This window comes from Physella acuta, unplaced genomic scaffold, assembly GCF_028476545.2.
Source record: "Physella acuta isolate Inbredline_101_S28 unplaced genomic scaffold, ASM2847654v3 ptg000813l, whole genome shotgun sequence".
In the NCBI taxonomy this organism is placed as follows: Eukaryota; Metazoa; Mollusca; class Gastropoda; family Physidae; genus Physella; species Physella acuta.
Window position 1 is genome coordinate 660,686 of NW_026732331.1, and position 20,602 is coordinate 681,287.

At 44.7% G+C, this 20,602-nt stretch overlaps 2 protein-coding genes across 2 annotated transcripts; one reads left to right on the forward strand and one right to left on the reverse strand.

The window, feature by feature from the left end:
* Window positions 1–463: 463 nt before the first annotated feature.
* On the reverse strand, window positions 464–6,966 carry LOC131951466 (uncharacterized). The gene is made up of 9 exons (XM_059313885.1): window positions 6,788–6,966; window positions 4,908–4,994; window positions 4,410–4,619; window positions 4,023–4,184; window positions 3,476–3,650; window positions 3,123–3,323; window positions 2,208–2,340; window positions 1,745–1,869; window positions 464–961 (listed from the first exon to the last, which is right to left on the reverse strand). The coding sequence occupies exons 2-9, from the start codon at window positions 4,985–4,987 to the stop codon at window positions 680–682; spliced, it is 1,368 nt and encodes a 455-aa protein (XP_059169868.1). The 5' UTR covers window positions 4,988–4,994; window positions 6,788–6,966; the 3' UTR covers window positions 464–679.
* Window positions 6,967–7,846: 880 nt separating this feature from the next.
* On the forward strand, window positions 7,847–19,258 carry LOC131951436 (uncharacterized). The gene is made up of 9 exons (XM_059313839.1): window positions 7,847–7,937; window positions 9,749–9,876; window positions 11,209–12,101; window positions 13,317–13,456; window positions 13,955–14,075; window positions 14,294–14,425; window positions 14,998–15,868; window positions 17,630–17,919; window positions 18,312–19,258. The coding sequence occupies exons 1-9, from the start codon at window positions 7,866–7,868 to the stop codon at window positions 18,542–18,544; spliced, it is 2,880 nt and encodes a 959-aa protein (XP_059169822.1). The 5' UTR covers window positions 7,847–7,865; the 3' UTR covers window positions 18,545–19,258.
* Window positions 19,259–20,602: the final 1,344 nt, after the last annotated feature.

The window sequence follows — 20,602 nt, forward strand, 5'->3', positions numbered from 1 at the left end:
ACAATTAATTTAATGTATATTACTATGAAAAAGTAAGGGAGTATATATGCTAACTGCATAACATGAGCCCTTTGAAATATTTTTTTTTGGGGGGGGGGGGGGGGGTGTTAACTTTTGCCAGAGAAATAACTTATAAACATTCTTTGAATAGCCTTCAATAGATCACCAAACCATTAGTATGTAGATCTATGTATAATAGATCTAGCCAACATTTAAATTTATCTCGCTGGATTTTACTCACAATTTGATAGTGCAAGATGGTGTTCTAATTAGAGTAATTTAGTTTAGACACTAGTCAGTGTAACAATAACAAGTAAACACATCGTTACATTGTTTTGACTTAAACAGCAGTTCCTCCCCATTGATAGGCCTACCGTCTGGTAGAAGTTAGGTAACTAATATTTTTAAAAATAGCAAAATTCTTTTGAAACTGTTCACGTCTTTATTTTTACAACAATAAATGTGTGTACATCATTAGTAAAGTTAGAAAAACAAGTTCGTTACAAAATTATAAATTGGGGGGGGGGGGGCAAAACATCATGTAAAAAAATACTTTTAAAACTTCATCTAGCTGGAATGTTCCGAAACAGTTTAAATAACGTCAATCTGCATAATTAAATGCATTTCTTTTTAAATAGTTTAATGCTGAATCACCTCAACAAAGATCTAGAATCTGGATCTACCGGATACCAAACAAATTAATAGGACTGTGACTGATTTCTCGATTTCTTTTTACTGGGAAAAGTTTCCAAATGCACAGAGATTCATCTGCCCCTGCCGATGCTACAGTAGTTTTATCGGGAGAAAGTGCGAGATGCAGTGGTCTCCCTTGGTGCGAGCTGAGCGTTGCAAAATGGTGGAGTTCCTGATCCTTGGCAGACCAAACCCGGATGTTGTTGTCTGGATAGCCATGGCTAGACACCAACTCTCGGTATTCACTAGACCATAATAGTGCGCATGTCTAAAATAGATTACAAAATCATTGGTTCATTGAAGTTTATTGAACGCACTTTTTAAAAATGACGGTCTAGATTTCGTGGGACCCTAAGCTTCCTGTGATGATTTGAGTTTTTATGTCCAGATGCAATAAGGCAACGAAGAATATTCTGCTTTTGTGTTCAAATATGCAAGCAATTTGATGTGAAATATAAAAGTCTTTTCCAGTCAACCCCCCCCCCCCTCGAAGAACGTCTACCCCCTTTTAACCGTGTCCCGCCCCCCCCCCCCCCCCCCCTCCGAAAAAACTCAGTGCCCAAGACCCATGGGGTCAGTGATGGGCATGATCCGAGGGGCAATATGAAGTAAAATTAATTTGCTTCATTGACCTAGCAGCATTTACTTCCTAAAGGGGAGTCTAATACCCATTAGAGCTGGGTGAATCCAAACTGTAGACTTTCGGGTTAGCAGTAGTTCGCTCTACATCCCGACCACACCGTCGTAACAAAATATTCCGGTATGTTCCATTTATTTATTTTTTTATTTGAAAGGCACGGTCGCCGTTTGAAATCCCCAAGATATTAGAGGCTTTGTTTTAACCTAACTTGTAAACCACCAAGTTTCCTTAGTTTCCTTTTAAAATATTGCGTTGACTTGCTTTAGTGATTTAATATTTACTTGATTAATCTTGGTTAGTTAATGGTTCTCGTTCTTGTTGTGACTAATCAAACTAGAATCTATTTCTAAATGCGATAGAAACAAATTATAAGACTATGGTAGGATGAAAAATTAGGGAAACAAATTCTACCTGCACACGAGTTTCCCTGACAGACATGGCTTGCCCGGTGTTACGGTTCCACAGCACGACCTTTCCATCATTGCACCCGCCCCCAGTGGCCAGCACGGTGCACCTCCAGGGGCACCACGCCATCGCTGTAGACGACAGACCACATGGTGACACACCCACACAGATGGCACACACACACAAGTGACAGACCCACACAAGTGACACACCCACACAAGTGACAGACCCACACAGATGACAGACCCACACAAGTGACAGACCCACACAAGTGACAGACCCACACAAGTGACACACCCACACAAGTGACACACCCACACAAGTGACACACCCACACAAGTGACACACCCACACAAGTGTTAGACCCACACCAAGTCACCGTTGGTACGGTAACACACCGCTACTCTCCTATATAGATCTACACGTCTCCCAATGTATTCTAACGTTTGCGTCTAGAATCTGTACTCACCCTTAATAGAAGACATGTGTGCATCAATTTCACTCAGTAGGGCGTGGGTTCGAGTACACCAGAGGCGAACGTATCCGTCGTCAGATCCGCTAGCAAGTACCGTCTCATCTGGCGAGAGCTGGAGACTGGTTACCTGTGAGATACAGGAAATGTCCAGGTGAGCTAAGGTAATATACAGGTGAGCTAAGGTAATGTCCTTAGCTAAGATAATGTCCACGTGAGCTAAGGTAATGTCCACGTGAGCTAAGGTAATGTCCAGGTGAGCTAAGATAATGTCCAGGAGAGCTAAGGTAATGTCCAGGTGAGTTAAGGTAATGTCCTGAGTTAAGATAATGTCCACGTGAGCTAAGGTAATGTCCTGAGCTAAGATAATGTCCAGGTGAGCTAAGATAATGTCCAGGAGAGCTAAGGTAATGTCCTGAGCTTATATAATGTCCACGTGAGCTAAGATAATGTCCAGGAGAGCTAAGGTAATGTCCACGTGAGCTAAGATAATGTCCAGGTGAGCTAAGGTAATGTACAGGTGAGCTAAGGTAATGTACAGGTGAGCTAAGGTAATGTCCAGGTGAGCTAAGGTAATGTACAGGTGAGCTAAGGTAATGTCCACGTGAGCTGAGATAATGTCCAGGAGAGCTAAGGTAGTGTCCACGTGAGCTAAGATAATGCCCAGGTGAGCTAAGGTAATGTCCAGGTGAGCTAAGGTAATGTACAGGTGAGCTAAGGTAATGTCCAGGTGAGCTAAGATAATGTCCAGGTGAGCTAAGGTAATGTACAGGTGAGCTAAGGTAATGTAAACCTGCCTTAACCTCACTCTAAACCTACTTTAACCTCACTCTAAACCTACTTTAACCTCACCCAAAACTTACTTTAACCAACCTACTTTAGCCTCACCCAACTAGCTCTTATCTCACTCACCTCAAAACGTTGACATTTATCCCTGACTGTTGTGTGTTTCCCCACAGACGCCCGTGTATCCACAATGTGGATGTTTCCATCCCTTGACCCACAATACAGCACCCGCCCCCTCCACTCCAGACACCCGATCTGTTTTGTCCCCACCGGACGGGCTGTGTCGCAGGGTCGGAGCGTGACGTAATCCCAGAATTCCACCAGACCCTGCAGGGTATCAAACAAGGGTCACAGGTAATTATATAGAACCGTCTAACATCTGGATGGACGATGGGATGAACGACCTGTGGCCCAGGTAGAGACAGATGAAAGTAGCTACCTGTGGCCAAGATAGAGCCAGGTGCTTGTAACGGATTTACCTGTGAGCGGCCCTGGGCCAGAGTATGAGAGTCCCTGCTCCACCTGACGCTAGACACGTGACCCCACTGGTCTCCCTGCCCCAGGGTCCCGGTCGTGTTGGTCCCGGCGTCCCAAACAAAAGTTGTGGAGCCCAGTGCCAGAGCGATGGCGTTGTTGCCGCCCCAGTCCATGGTGCTGTGGGTACAACAGTGGTGTTAGGTGGGTCTCAGGGCATGGGTCTCAGGGCATGGGTCTCAGGGCGTGGGTCTCAGGGCATGGGTCTCAGGGCATGGGTCTCAGGGCGTGGGTCTCAGGGCGTGGGTCTCAGGGCATGGGTCTCACGGCATGGGTCTCAGGGCATGGGTCTCATGGTATGGGTCTACGTGTTGGCATGGGTCTCAGTTTCAATGTTAGCACAAAACTAAAATACATTTAGTATCTATTTTTGTTTATAAGAGAACGGGGCCTTGTGGGGGAGATCAAGTGGTGTGTGGGAGAGTGTGGAAGGGGGGTGTGGGGAGTGTGGTTTTTGTAACTTGATTAACGGTAGAGCACTGTCTGACCCACCTGCTGTAGAAGTCGTCTCGAATGTTGGGAATGGCCAGAATCCTGTCCGGATCTCTGACTATGTCACGGCATTGTTCCTGGCGAGATTCGAACCCAGACGATGGGCTGGGAGTAAGTGGGTGGCAATCTTGATAACCATTTAGCGTCTGCTGTAGCGTTTGGCTAATTCAAGGGAAAACATTAATAAGTGTATTAATTATGTTAATTAAAAATTATTTTTTAACTACGCTCAACAGTTTACTGCATGTAAAATGTAGCAAATTACGCCAAAAAATGACGTCATGTGGAGTAAAGAACAAATAATTTACGTTATCAATGTAAAACAAAAACATTACATTTACACATTTTTCTAAATCTAGATATTTGTATAGCCCTAAGAAATGTGACCTTAAATTAGAGAATGACAGGACTCGTCTAAGTGGGCTTTGATCCAGGGCGACACTCAGTCGTCGTTTGTAGACAGCTGTTGCATCAGCTTCACGTGCTGGGGTGTCCCGAGTCTTGGGAGGGTCGTGACCAGAGTCCGACCCCCGGGGTGAGTCAAACATTCGGCAGTACACGCTGTCCTGATTTAACTTTCGACGAAACGGTATGTACCTGACATAGAAAATACAAGTGTCAATTCGACGAAACGGGATTTACCTAAAACAAAATTGTGTCAGGGAATACAAGACAGCACAACTTTTTATTTTATGAATCAACGAACACTCACACGCATTCGCACACAACCACTCACACAAACTCGTTGATACATATAAATCAGACCATCATGAAGACATCTAGGACCAGACGTATATCCTTCTGCCAACGGTTCCAGATAGTTCTGATACTTCCGTCAGTTCCACGTCACCACGTTTAATGACAACATAATTGAGGTCAACTCACCTGTCCAAACAATTCCCTGACCGCTGTATGTGTGTCCAGAACTGGAGGGACCTGTCATCCAACATGTGTCCATCATCCATCACACGTCTGTCAAAATGTTTTGACATAGATCATTAAAGTAAAACACACAAACATAAGATATCGGCGATTTAAAGACGCGCAGATGGTATTTTAAGTTAACAAATCTCAGTTATCATAAGCCGTTCACCAGTGTTTCTTCCAGGCATCTCTTTGGGGAGAGGGGGGGGGGGGGGGTTCTACCGCCCCCCCCCTATGTTAAAACATAGTTTTAACAGTGTCCTCTTCGGAGAAAAATGTCTGGAAGAAACACTGCCGTTAACACCCCCACCCCACCCCAATGGATACTTTGTTTTTATTTCAAGATGATTTTTGTTTGTCAGATATTCAACTTGGCCGTGAACTTGTACAGCTCTAAACTCATACACTAGCACAGACCACGGAGCCGCCCCCGAGAACGAAATGGAATTTATATACACCCCCGGAAATTTTAGTCCGACCCACCGAAAATTTAAAGTGCCCCCCCCCCCCCCCGGACAAAAAAGTCGTGGTAGGTTCCAAACTCGTGACTTGCAGGTTACCAAGCTAGCGTCTACCCATAGACCCCGTTAAAAACCAATAATATTTACAATCGTTATCCTAGCGCTAAATTCTACTCTCGCCTTAAGACTGTTACATGAATTAATCCTACCGAAAGATCACAACATTGTTGGGACAGGGTGCGCATGACGCTGGGTTTTCCCGATCGTCCCCATTCAAAGTGTTAGAGCGGAGACTCCCAGACACACACTCAAAGAAAACAACAACACATCTTTACGATGTTTAGTCATTTGAAGATAGTTTCTACCACAATAGTTCACATGTGGTGGGATGGCTTGCTGTGGGCGGGTATCACGTGATTTTATGTTCATTTTTTTTTTAAATTACCATGTGTAAATTAAAGTAAGTAAAGTTCCCTTTCAAACCTGACGATCTACGGCATATGAAAGGATCAGCACTACGCGTGAGTTAGGTACCCATCAGAGCTGGGTAGACTCAGGGACGGTCTACTGACTTGAACCCGGATTCGAACTCGAGACTAACGGGTTAGCAGTCCAGGTCTCTACCGCAAGGCCACACCGTCCCCCAATTACCATATGATATGGTTCATATTTTTAAATCTAAAAGCGACTATGTTATGTGATATAACTTCAATATTCGCAGGTTACTTATCACTGAAAACAAAGCAGATTAATGATTCCGGGAGCCTGACAGGGTAGAGGAAGTAGAGTTTGTCTCTGAATTTAATGTAGGCTAATGCACCGCCCATACAGCAATAGATGATATACTTGTCAGAGCTCCATGTTCGTGTTGCTGACATTGTTACACCATTTCTTAACCTAACCAAATCATTATCCGGATGGTTAACTTAAGGATATTGAAATTAGGTTAAGGCGTATGGTAGGGCAAAGGTAGTGTTTAGGGTTAGGGCTAGCATTGACATTTAACAAGTTGTTTAGTTAACTACCTGTAACATAACCACCCTTTATAAAGAAGATTCTATTATTGTGCCATTATCTGACACTGGTATAAGAAATTCACCCAGTATGCCAGCCGTATGGCCCATATCGAAACGTGCTTAAGTCCGCGAATATGTTAATAAGGCTAATCGTCGATGACGGGCACTAAGCTGCCATTTTGATTTGTTTCTATGGACACCAGTTGTGTTTCTTACCTGTGCTTGTGAATATGCCATATTTATCTGGGTATGTGTAGATATGGACAAATAACATGTCTTATTTACCTGTGTATGTGGAGTTGTGGCCATACAGCATGTCTTATTTACCTGTATTAATGGAAAGCTTTATGGAAGTTTTATTTACCTTATCTGTGGTCTTTACCCACTGTATCTGTTGACAGACTTGCTTGATCAGTATAATCCAAGTTAAACGACGTGGCTTTATGAAAGCAGCTAAACATAAAGGTGGATTAAGATACCCTAGTCAAAACACCATTCACTTCTATCTGATGTTTACTGTGAGATTAATGTGGTGTTAGCGTGCTGGTGTGAGTTGAGTGTGCTAGTAATGTTGGCGTGCTCCGCTAGGGGGGGGGGGAGGTGAATAGTGCTCACAATAGGTTAGTACCTGCGTAGGTCACTATTGATAACTTACAGATAGCACACAAATCAACATACACGATTAAATGATCTTTGTTTTTGTCGGTGGGTGTAGAATTAATGTTAAGAAGTCATACCCGTACGTTAAGTCTAACCATACAAATATGTTAAGAAGCCGTACCAACATATTCGAATTTCTCGAAACTTTAACATGATTGATACTTTATTTCCAAACAAACAAAAAAATAACGTCCTAAGTCCTAACAAGATTAGGAATAACCACAACACCTAGACCTACTCATTAGAAAATAGACTAGTGTTCATCCATCCATAAACGACGTCTCGCTTTTTAAAGGATTTTCCCTCACCCCCCCCCCCTTCCATCGTTAGACATCAGCACAAAAAGCCAAATGCCCACCCTCTCCCCCTAAAATGACGAAAAACGTCAGCCTACCATCATTACAATTACCACAGCGATCTCGTTCTAAAACATTTACCAAGCTCCGTCTATGTTTTTTACAAATTACAAAGTCTTTTTAAAACGCTGAAATCCCGGTTCTAACATTACTTTTTAAATTACAAAAGTGTGTAGTCTAACTTTCTGATTGGCCCTCGAACCCTCCCAATCGTTAACCTGAGTGTGATGTCGTTTTGCCGCCCACACAGCGCTGAAGTGATGTCCGTGCTGTGTTGACCACAGAATGCCGACCTCAAGTCAAGCTCTCGGGTATAGGAAAAGTTACCATGTCAAGGACGAGAGGCAGCTCAACAAAGCCGAATGTGATGTCATGTCGGGTGATGTCATATGTGATGTCACGTCGGGCGATGTCAGAAGTGATGTCATGTCGGGTGATGTCAATGTTGACGGTGTGTCAAAGGATTGTGGCATCGAACGGCTGGACCTGGGACAGTTGGTAATGTAGCACGTGGTATATGTAGCCCTTTAATTTAGCACGTGGTATATGTAGCCCTTTAATGTAGCACGTGGTATATGTAGCCCTTTAATGTAGCACGTAATATATGTAGCCCTTTAATGTAGCACGTGATATATGTAGCCCTTTAATGTAGCATGTGATCTATGTAGCCCTTTAATTTAGCACGTGATATATGTAGCCCTTTAATTTAGCACGTGGTATATGTAGCCCTTTAATGTAGCACGTGATATATGTAGCCCTTTAATGTAGCATGTGATCTATGTAGCCCTTTAATTTAGCACGTGATATATGTAGCCCTTTAATTTAGCACGTGGTATATGTAGCCCTTTAATGTAGCACGTGATATATGTAGCCCTTTAATGTAGCACGTGATCTATGTAGCCCTTTAATGTAGCACGTGATCTATGTAGCCCTTTAATGTAGCACGTGATCTATGTAGCCCTTTAATGTAGCACGTGATATATGTAGCCCTTTAATGTAGCACGTGATCTATGTAGCCCTTTAATGTAGCACGTGATCTATGTAGCCCTTTAATGTAGCACGTGATCTATGTAGCCCTTTAATGTAGCACGTGATCTATGTAGCCCTTTAATGTAGCACGTGATCTATGTAGCCCTTTAATGTAGCACGTGATCTATGTAGCCCTTTAATGTAGCACGTGATCTATGTAGCCCTTTAATGTAGCACGTGATCTATGTAGCCCTTTAATGTAGCACGTCGTATATGTAGCCTTTTAATGTAGCACGTGATCTATGTAGCCCTTTAATGTAGCACGTGATCTATGTAGCCCTTTAATGTAGCACGTGATCTATGTAGCCCTTTAATGTAGCACCTGATCTATGTAGCCCTTTAATGTAGCACGTGATCTATGCAGCCCTTTAATGTAGCACGTGATATATGCAGCCCTTTAATGTAGCACGTGATATATGCAGCCCTTTAATGTAGCACGTGATATATGTAGCCCTTGTGTGGTAATGTAGCACGTGATATATGTAGCCCTTGTGTGGTAATGTAGCACGTGATATATGTAGCCCTTTAATGTAGCACGTCGTATATGTAGCCCTTTAATGTAGCACGTCGTATATGTAGCCCTTTAATGTAGTACGTGATATATGTAGCCCTTTAATGTAGCACGTGATATATGTAGCCCTTGTGTGGTAATGTAGCACGTGATATATGTAGCCCTTTAATGTAGCACGTCGTATATGTAGCCCTTTAATGTAGTACGTGATATATGTAGCCCTTTAATGTAGCACGTGATATATGTAGCCCTTGTGTGGTAATGTAGCACGTGATATATGCAGCCCTTGTGTGGTAATGTAGCACGTGATATATGTAGCCCTTGTGTGGTAATGTAGCACGTGATATATGTAGCCCTTTAATGTAGCACGTCGTATATGTAGCCCTTTAATGTAGTACGTGATATATGTAGCCCTTTAATGTAGCACGTGATATATGTAGCCCTTGTGTGGTAATGTAGCAAGTGATATATGCAGCCCTTTAATGTAGCACGTGATATATGTAGCCGTTTAATGTAGCACGTGATATATGTAGCCGTTTAATGTAGCACGTGATCCTTGTTGCCCTTAAATGTAGCACGTGATCTATGTAGCCCTTGTGTGGTAATGTAGCACGTGATCTATGTAGCCCTTGTGTGGTAATGTAGCCCGTGATCTATGTAGCCCTTGTGTGGTAATGTAGCACGTGATCTATGTAGCCCTAGCCTCTAAAATGTCACCCCACTGTTGTCTCGACATGTTGAACATGTCATCTCCCTGCTGTCTTGGCAGGCTGACGAAGATGCTGTCACGCCGAGACAAGAGACAGACAACAACACCTCCAGACAGCAGACAGCAAGGACCAGCCTGGTGATTTCCCTGCCCTCCATTTTGAGCAGACCCGACCGACACCACTACAGGTCAGCGCTACCAGTTGACACACCTTGGTCGTAGCCCACTTTATGTTCTCTGTTCTAGCTCCAGCAAGCGAGATGTAACTGACATTATGTTCTCTGTTCTAGCTCCAGCAAGCGAGATGTAACTGACATTATGTTCTCTGTTCTAGCTTAGCAAGCGAGATGTAACTGACATTATGTTCTCTGTTCTAGCTCCAGCAAGCGAGATGTAACTGACATTATGTTCTCTGTTCTACCCCCAGCAAGCGAGATGTAACTGACATTATGTTCTCTGTTCTAGCTCCAGCAAGCGAGATGTAACTGACATTATGTTCTCTGTTCTACCTCCAGCAAGCGAGATGTAACTGACATTATGTTCTCTGTTCTAGCTCCAGCAAGCAAGATGTAACTGACATTATGTTCTCTGTTCTAGCTCCAGCAAGCGAGATGTAACTGACATTATGTTCTCTGTTCTAGCTCCAGCAAGCGAGATGTAACTGACATTATGTTCTCTGTTCTAGCTCCAGCAAGCGAGATGTAACTGACATTATGTTCTCTGTTCTAGCTCCAGCAAGCGAGATGTAACTGACATTATGTTCTCTGTTCTAGCTCCAGCAAGCGAGATGTAACTGACATTATGTTCTCTGTTCTACCCCCAGCAAGCGAGATGTAACTGACATTATGTTCTCTGTTCTAGCTCCAGCAAGCGAGATGTAACTGACATTATGTTCTCTGTTCTAGCTCCAGCAAGCGAGATGTAACTGACATTATGTTCTCTGTTCTAGCTCCAGCAAGCAAGATGTAACTGACATTATGTTCTCTGTTCTAGCTCCAGCAAGCGAGATGTAACTGACATTATGTTCTCTGTTCTACCTCCAGCAAGCGAGATGTAACTGACATTATGTTCTCTGTTCTACCCCCAGCAAGCGAGATGTAACTGACATTATGTTCTCTGTTCTACCCCCAGCAAGCGAGATGTAACTGACATTATGTTCTCTGTTCTACCCCCAGCAAGCGAGATGTAACTGACATTATGTTCTCTGTTCTACCTCCAGCAAGCGAGATGTAACTGACATTATGTTCTCTGTTCTACCTCCAGCAAGCAAGATGTAACTGACATTATGTTCTCTGTTCTAGCTTAGCAAGCGAGATGTAACTGACATTATGTTCTCTGTTCTAGCTCCAGCAAGCGAGATGTAACTGACATTATGTTCTCTGTTCTACCTCCAGCAAGCGAGATGTAACTGACATTATGTTCTCTGTTCTAGCTCCAGCAAGCGAGACGTAACTGACATTATGTTCTCTGTTCTAGCTCCAGCAAGCGAGATGTAACTGACATTATGTTCTCTGTTCTAGCTGTCAACAGGAGCGGGGACAGGGGGAGTTCTTTAGTACGGACAGCTCGTCTGTCTGTCTGGCACACAACACGGACAGCTCGTCTGTCTACGAGGCACCCAATACGGACAGCTCATCAGTCTGTCTGGCACCCACCGCAGACCAAACCGCTAGCACGTGCCACACACGTGAGCTGACCACAGGCCGTGACCACCACCACGCTACAGCAGACGCGCCCGTCACGTCCCACCACGACTTCATTGACGAAAACCAGCCGCAGCATTTCCAACAAAGCCGGCACCGGCTTAGTTCCGGCTTCTCCACTGACGACGAGACCCAGATAGTGAGCTGTTACAGCCGGTCTGCGGTTGGCGTCAACTCCGTGAGCGCCGAGTCCCAGACGAGGAGCTCCCTCTTCGGCTCGATGAAGTGCAGCCCTCGCTACGACATCGCGGAAGACATCCATCGAGCTTACGCGGACACCCTAGAGAACCTGAGCCAGCCCACCTGGGACGACGACACGGAGACTGTGTACACACACCAACACGCGTGTCACAGCTTCCACACAGCACACGGAGATCAAAGAACACGGCAGGGAAAACACGTGGAACCATTTCAAGTCAGTTCCCAAAACTCCGGCAAAACAGTACCCGCTGTGAGTGCGACCATGCAGCAATACGTGACGAGCCAGAAGCTTCAGAAGTCCAGCTTAGAGTATTGTTGTATCGACGGCACCGCCATCCACCAGCTGGCCGACTCGTTCTTTAAGTGCAACGTGGACGCCATACGCAAGGCCCTGGGACAGAGCAAGATTCCGGAAAAACCCCGACCCACAAGAAAACAGCAGGTCCCGGCCAAATATTGCATCCTCCCGTCTGAAGAAGCAGGGGATAGGCAAGGGGCGTCATACATTAGTAAGTACACGAACATTTCCTACTTCTCTCCCTTATTTCATCTGCATAATGTTTTGTTTAGCTAACCAAGTCTAAATAAACCGGGAGTAATCTCCCCTAAACTTTCTCGAATATTCTTATGTAACTTGGAGTACAGACATGATTTTTAATTACTTAAACTTTTAAAAATAGAATAGAATCTCATCGAAAAAAGGGATATTATTAATACTTTATAAATTTGCATGCTTTTTGTGAGAAATCGGAAATAGCGTAAATTTGTACTTCCGGTCAACGGAAATTACTCAAAATTTGACAGAAGGTACAGAATTAGATCTTTTACTTACATGTGAAATTTCATTTATCTATCTCAAATAGTACTCAAGTTATAGGCTTTTGAACAATTCAAAGTAGAAAAAGTACCACTTCCGGTTATCGGAAATCGCTCAAAAGTTGATACGGATCTACGATTTTAATAAAATACTTATTTTTGAAATTTCATCAACCGGGCTGTAACGGTACTCAAGTTATCGTGTTTACACACAGACAGACAGACACACACACACACAGACACACAGACATACGGACAAGATTGCAAAATTATGTTTTTCCGTATCAGTTAGGTGTAAAACGTCGAGATTTGTAAAAATCTCGATTTTTTTTTTGCACGATTACAAGACTTTCTCTATACTTCGTATATACGAGAAAGTAAAAATGTATTAACTCGTAGTTATTTAAAGTACTCAAATCAGTGAGAATATAGATGTGTTTGTTATATTTTGCTAAGAGCAACTTTAATAATATTATATACTTCATCTGTGTTAGAAACTTTTTGCTGTTTTTAAAGTGCATGTGTTTGTCCCCATGCTGTATGTGTTTGTCCTCATGTTTGTCCTAGTGTTTGTCCTAGTGTTTGTCCCCATCATGCGTGTTTGTCTTCGTGTTTGCCCACACGCTGCGCGTGTTTGTCCTAGTGTTTGTCCTCGTGTTTGTCCTAGTGTTTGTCCTCGTGTTTGTCCTAGTGTTTGTCCCCATCATGCGTGTGTTTGTCCTAGTGTTTGTCCCCACGCCGTGCATGTTTGTGATCATCATGCGTGTTTGTCCCCATGTTGCGTGTGTTTGTCCTCGTGTTTGTCCTCGTGTTTGCCCCCATGCTGCGTGTTTGTCCTCGTGTTTGTCCTCGTGTTTGTCCTCGTGTTTGTCCCCATCAACTGACCAGGACTCCCTGACCTGCCCCAGGTGTCCACACCTACAACCAGACCACCGGCCGCTACACCTGGAACCTGATACCCTCCCAGCAGAAGCCCAACTACACCGTGGCACCAAACAACCCAGTGACCAGTGGTGCCAGGACCGGGGAAAGGACGCACAAAAACCTGGTTAGTACCGTCAGAAAACGATTCCAGTCTGGTAAGGCTTGGTCTCAAGTAATGTTTGCCCAGTGGCGGCCACAGTTAGGGCAGGCAGTAATGGGGCCCCGGCTTAAGCAGGCAGTGGGGCGCAGTGGGGCCCCGACTAAAGCAGGCAGTGGGGCCCCGGACAAACCAGGGCAGACCAGTAGGGCTCAAGCTAACGTATGGAGATACATGGGGCTATAGCTTACCATTGGGGATCGTTCATGCATATCGAGTGAACACATTACGCACTCAAAAAGATAACTTGTACACCGAAGCCACCACACTCTGTTCAAAGATGTATTTCAATGGGTTGTGTTCGTAAATAGAATCATCATTCGTTACCCGAGTCACTTTAAGTTTAAACAGTATGTTTGTTAACACACTGATTTAATTTACACCACAAGTTATGTTAACAATTCTAGGTAAAATGTTAGCGAGAAAAAAAGAATGTTGCAATGGTAAAATGTATTTTCTCCACAGGACAACTCTACTCTCCCTGCCAGAACCATGGATGGAAGGTCGAGCATCTTCGATCTGGGGCTTCTGTACGGGAGGACGGTGGAGATGGGCAATGTATTGAACGTCAGTGGGATACAGTGTGGTGAGTGGTTGTGGTGGTGTGGTGAATGGGTGTGGTGGTGTGGTGTGTGGTTGGTGTGGTGAGGGGATGGTGTATAGTGTGGGTGGATGGTGTGGTGAGTGGGCAGTTAGTTGAGTTGTTGGACTATCAGACTAAGGATTCATATATATATATATATATATATATATATATATATATATATATATATATATATATATATATATATATATATATATCAGGGAACAGACCCACCAACCGTAAGTTCCACAACGAAAAACTCAACATGCAAGTGACACAAGAGGAGATGGAACAAATGAGACAAGATGCAGAGAACAACACACTGATGTGTCAGGACAACGATTGCAGTCAATGTGAGTATCGATATGCTAGCTTTAACTACTCATGACAACGATTGCAGTCAATGTGAGTATCGATATGCTAGCTTTAAGTACTCACGACAACGTCTGTAGACAATGTGAGTATCGATATGCCAGCTTTAACTACTCATGACAACGATTGCAGTCAATGTGAGTATCGATTTGATAGCTTTAAGTACTCACGACAACGATTGCAGTCAATGTGAGTATCGATATGCTAGCTTTATTCAATCAAATTATCGATACGCTAACTGCATAATATCGATATACTTGTTTGCAATTATTTATCAGTTATTGGCAATGTATTAGTACGATTTTAAATAATATCTAATTAAAATCAATATTTTCTCCGTGTTCCACGTCATTAATATTTGTAGCTTTAAGTTCAGCTAAATGTTTTTTGGTTTGGGGCCAGATATTTGACTTTAAATTCAGCAACGTGTTTTTTCACGATTCACATGTTTTCGAAATTAGACGTGTGTTCCAAAACTTAATAAGTTTCAGTGGAAACCTGTTTCTTCCCTCTCCAGATTATTCTTTGAGTACCAATTTATTTCCCTCACCAGATTGTTCTCTAAGTTCCACCGAGACAGACGACATCACGACAAGAAGCCTGAAACGTGGACTGGCACCTCTCCACCTCGACCAGACTGGGTGGCACGACGTACCCGCCCCAGCCCCGCCTGAAGCTGTGGACGGGGAGAGGGACACGGTGGAGGTCTTCGCCATGCGTTTCGTTGATGAACGGGAAGCCCACATTATGACGTCACCCTGTTCCCCCAAGCAGCGGGACGCCGTGATCTCACCCCAACCCCCAGGAAAACCACGTGACCCAATCCCAACCGAGGCAACCAACTTAAACTTGAACTCCTCCCGCAGACGTTATGATGCTGATGAAAACACTGATCCCACCCTGCACGAGAATAACGACCCCCCAGCCCTGAACCCAAATCATAACACGCGCCATGCAAACCCTGGGCACCAGGGCGGGTTCAAGTGGACGAACCCTGTAGATCCACCCCGCATCGAGCTCAGCAAGACTGAAGGAAAGGGGAAAGCCCCAAGCACGTTCAGCGGACTCTCGCTCGCCCAGAAGAAACTAAAGATGCTCAAGTTAGCCAAATCCATGAAGGCGAAACATATGAAGGAAGTTAACGTTAACAACGGCGGGATCAACGGTTTGACAGAGGTTAACCACGGCAGCGGTGAGTCGGGGGTTAAACTAAGACCGTCCACGAGAGAGGCTAACCACGGCCGGAAGACGACGGACGCTGAGAGCACGCCCACCGCTCGCAAGACGCGCGCCAAGAAGAGCGGGCAAAAGATGTCAGGGTGGAAGAGCCGACACGACGCGACCCTGGGGGAGGTCAGTTTGGACCAGCTCCACTTCGCCATCACCCCCAAGATGCCAGCCATCATCCCCCCTCTCTTAGAGAAGTAAGACATTTTCTCGCACCAATAGCGTAGAGCAGGGGTTCCCAACCTTTTTTTTTTACTCTAGAGCACATTCTAAAATATCGGTAGGGTGGCGGGCACCACCTATTTTAAATCGACAAACTCCTTCCAGAGGCGTGTCGACCCTTCCCGTCACCCGGGGACAAAACTTTCGATTTTGCACCTCCCCCCCCCCCCCCCCCCCCTCAAACATTCGATTTCCATCCCCTTCAACCTTTCAATAATGTTTATGAAAAAAATCTGTCTCTGTCGAATAGTGAGAGGCGGGCACATACGAATCGTTCGGCGGGCGCCGTGGCGCCCGCGGGCACGGGGTTGGTAACCCCTGGCGTAGAGTATGGTAACGACGGGATCTATCCTCATAAGCGACGTAATTTAGGCGAAGTTGAGTGCATATGTTTTTGCGACTTAGGTGTGTACAAGAGCCTGTGTAGGTCATTTAGCCTTCCCCTGGCGTCAGGCACATAGCTAGTTAGGCACGCATGCGAGAGCAATTCTAAAAAAAGAACATCACGTAATTTAGCCACAACTTAACTCCCTACCCCCTCGCGTGTCATATTGTTCCTAATTATAGACCAAGGGAACCATCCACTCCACACGGTCCATCCACTCCACACGGTCCATCCACTCCACACGGTCCATCCACTCCACACGGTCCATCCACTCCACACGGTCCATCCACTCCACACTGCCCATCCACTCCACATGGTCCATCCACTCCGCACGGTCCATCCACTCCACACGGTCCATCCACTCCACACGGTCCATCCACTCCACACGGCCACACGGTCCATCCACTCCACACGGTCCATCCACTCCACACGGCCCATCCACTCCACACGGTCCATCCACTCCACACGGTCCATCCACTCCACACGGTCCATCCACTCCACACTGCCCATCCACTCCACACGGTCCATCCACTCCACACGGTCCATCCACTCCACACGGTCCATCCACTCCACACGGTCCATCCACTCCACACGGCCACACGGTCCATCCACTCCACACGGCCCATCCACTCCACACTGCCCATCCACTCCACACGGTCCATCCACTCCACACGGCCACACGGTCCATCCACTCCACACGGTCCATCCACTCCACACGGCCACACTGCCCATCCACTCCACACGGTCCATCCACTCCACACGGTCCATCCACTCCACACGGTCCATCCACTCCACACGGCCACACGGTCCACAAGAACATCCACTCCACACGGTCCGTACACTCCACACGGTCCATCCACTCCACACGGTCCATCCACTCCACACGGCCACACGGTCCATCCACTCCACACGGTCCATCCACTCCACACGGTCCATCCACTCCACACGGTCCATCCACTCCACACGGTCCATCCACTCCACACGGTCCATCCACTCCACACGGTCCATCCACTCCACACGGTCCATCCACTCCACACGGTCCATCCACTCCACACGGTCCATCCACTCCACACTGCCCATCCACTCCACATGGTCCATCCACTCCACACGGTCCATCCACTCCACACGGTCCATCCACTCCACACGGTCCATCCACTCCACACGGTCCATCCACTCCACACGGTCCATCCACTCCACACGGTCCATCCACTCCACACGGCCACACTGCCCATCCACTCCACACGGTCCATCCACTCCACACGGTCCATCCACCCCACACTGCCCATCCACCCCACACTGCCCATCCACCCCACACTGCCCATCCACTCCACACTGCCCATCCACTCCACAGAAACAGGACCAACAATCTGTCTTCTCACTGTGTCCATTGGAGCGAGGATGACAGCAGCGATTCCTCCGAATCGACTTGCTCCATTCTCAAGCACACGATGCAGAGCTCAGTGCGCATGCGTAAAGAGCTCCCGCCCCTCCAGCCCCGAAAATTGTGTTTCCGGTGCAAAATCTCGAGCTGCAACCACGGTGAGGTCATACAAGAGATTGAGTCACAGACCAATGTCAAGGTCAAGTGGATCCAGTACGACCCGATCAAGGTGCAGGCTTTCAACCTCAAGTTGAGTGAAGGTATGGAGACATCAACTTTTAAGGGGGATGGGGGGATGGGGGGGGGGGTTAGTGTGTGACATCAACTTTTATGGGGGGTGGGGGAGAGTTAGTGTATGACATCAACTTTTATGGGGGGTGGGGGAGAGTTAGTGTATGACATCAACTTTTATGTTTTTCGATAGTAGACATGTTTTTTTAATAGTCTACATCGACTTTAATTTTGTATTATGGGACATCAACGTTTTTGATAGTAGTACATCAAACTTTCTTTTGAAAAAAAAAAACGCATTAATTTATGTAAATTTAAAAAAAAATGGGGTAAAAAATAAATCATAAACGCCCACTCTAACGCTGACGCTAACGTTTCCTTGGGGGTTATGTTGTCATGGCAACGTTTGCACGTGTTGCAGGGCTACAGTACAACTGCCTGTGGATCTTCGAGCTGACAGAGGAATCAGACCGTGACGGCCTCCTGTTCGAGGGCTTCTACCTCCGCGACACGCACATGAACGTCCGCCATCTTGATGACGTGTACAAGGAGGAGTTCATGGCCTACAAGATGTGGTCTGAGATCAACCGCGAGCAACGACAGAAGAAGCTGACGCAACGACACAACTCGAGGGTCAAGGGTTGCAGGGCATAGGCGTACGCAACACTGCTCGCTTTCACGTTCTGTGCTTTCACAAGGATGTGTTCCTCATAAGGATGTGTTCTTTTTGTCTACCCCACAAGGATGTGTTCTTTTTGTCTACCCCACAAGGATGTGTTCTTTTTGTCTACCCCACAAGGATGTGTTCTTTTTGTCTACCCCACAAGGATGTGTTCTTTTTGTCTACCCCACAAGGATGTGTTCTTTTTGTCTACCCCACAAGGATGTGTTCTTTTGGTCTGGCTCACAAGGATGTGTTCTTTTCTTTTGTCTGCTTACAAGGATGTGTTATTTTTGTCTGCATTAAAGGATGTGTTATTTTTATCTACTCCACAAGGATGTATTTTTTTTTGTGTGCTCCAAATCTCCCCATTGCTACAATTGAATTAATTTTTTGTCTTGTGTACAAAATTGATTACGTCACAAGAATATTTTGCTGTTGTGTTTTGTGTCAAACACGCAACTAACTCAATAACTAAACTCCACGTTAACATGATAATGTGCCTTTAATAATCGCTCATTCAAACATCACATTTCTAAAAGTTTTACATAGTTAGATATGGACTATTTCAGAACGTTGCTGCCCCCGTTGCTAAATGAATACTTGGAAAAGTTGGATCAGCAGATTAATAAAGTTCACAATTTTAAACTGTTTGATGTTTTGTTTTGATAGATGAGTTTGAACGCTTACTTATAGTCTAGATTTAAAGAGGGAAATTTAAAATTCCATTATGAAAATACAAGGCGTTAAAATATCATTTTATTTATCATTTTTGTTAAAACTTGTGCTTAATTTTTGTGTGTTTTGTTTTCCTTTTTGTTTTGTCTAACCAAGAGCTATGTCAAAGTCATAGAGAGGTAGATAATTTTTTAATGTGTCAATGCGAATATTTTATTTTTACTTGCTCGTATATACGAAATATAGAGAAAGTCTTGTAATCGCGCAAAAAAAAAATCGAGATTTTTACAAATCTCGACGTTTTACACCTCACTGATACGGAAAAACATAATTTTGCAATCTTGTCCGTATGTCTGTGTGTCTGTGTGTGTGTGTGTCTGTGTGTGTGTGTAAACACGATAACTTGAGTACCGTTACAGCTAGGTTGATGAAATTTCATATATAAGTATTTTATCAAAATCGTAGATCCGTATCAACTTTTGAGCGATTTCCGATAACCGGAAGTGGTACTTTTTCTACTTTAAATTTTTCAAAAGCCTATAACTTGAGTACTATTTCAGATATTAGGTCTCTGTTAGGACTGGTCTTCTGACCGGGATATACGTTCTCAAGGTGTTACATGCTAAACCTAATGGTCAAGTTAATTTCACGTAAAATGTCGTCACGAAGTAATGTTTTTAAAACAGGAAATATTTGAATCGCCAGTTGAATCTTCTGATATTGGCATCCATAGCTGAAGTCACACTGCTCGGGGAGTGGGTGGGGGTTAGTGACGTCATTTTAAAGGAGACGATGTTCGATGCCGGTGGGGTGGGGTCAAAGTCGTCCTTGAATTCGTTTATCCACGACCCTAAGAATTAAAAAAATAATAATAAATAAGACATAACAGACAGGAATCACACTCGGACAATGTCATGTTTCTGTACTTTTAAATAACCCTAAGGTATGGGGGAGGGGGTGTTAGGTTTTTTGGTTTTATGAGTACAGTAAAACAAGGAAGAGAATTGCTTGTGTAAACGCAGATATAAAATATAAAATATTTTACTGGTGTCTTCATATTTGTTTTGGTGGGGGGGGGGGGGGGGGAAGAGGCTATATTATATATCAAGTTATCTTACAGATATCAGCCAAGTGAACATAGAATTAAATGACAACGTGTCGCTTGGGGTTAGTTGTGTTAGTGTGTGGTAGTATGTGGTCGTCTATGGTAGTGTGGACACCGACACACTTGGCTAGAAGTGTCACTGTTGATTCAATTGATGGATTTGCCTAAAATTACTTTTGAATCTTTAACAGAGGAAAGTAGATAAGGTAAGATTTCAACACGTTACAGCGATATATATATATATATATATATATATATATATATATAT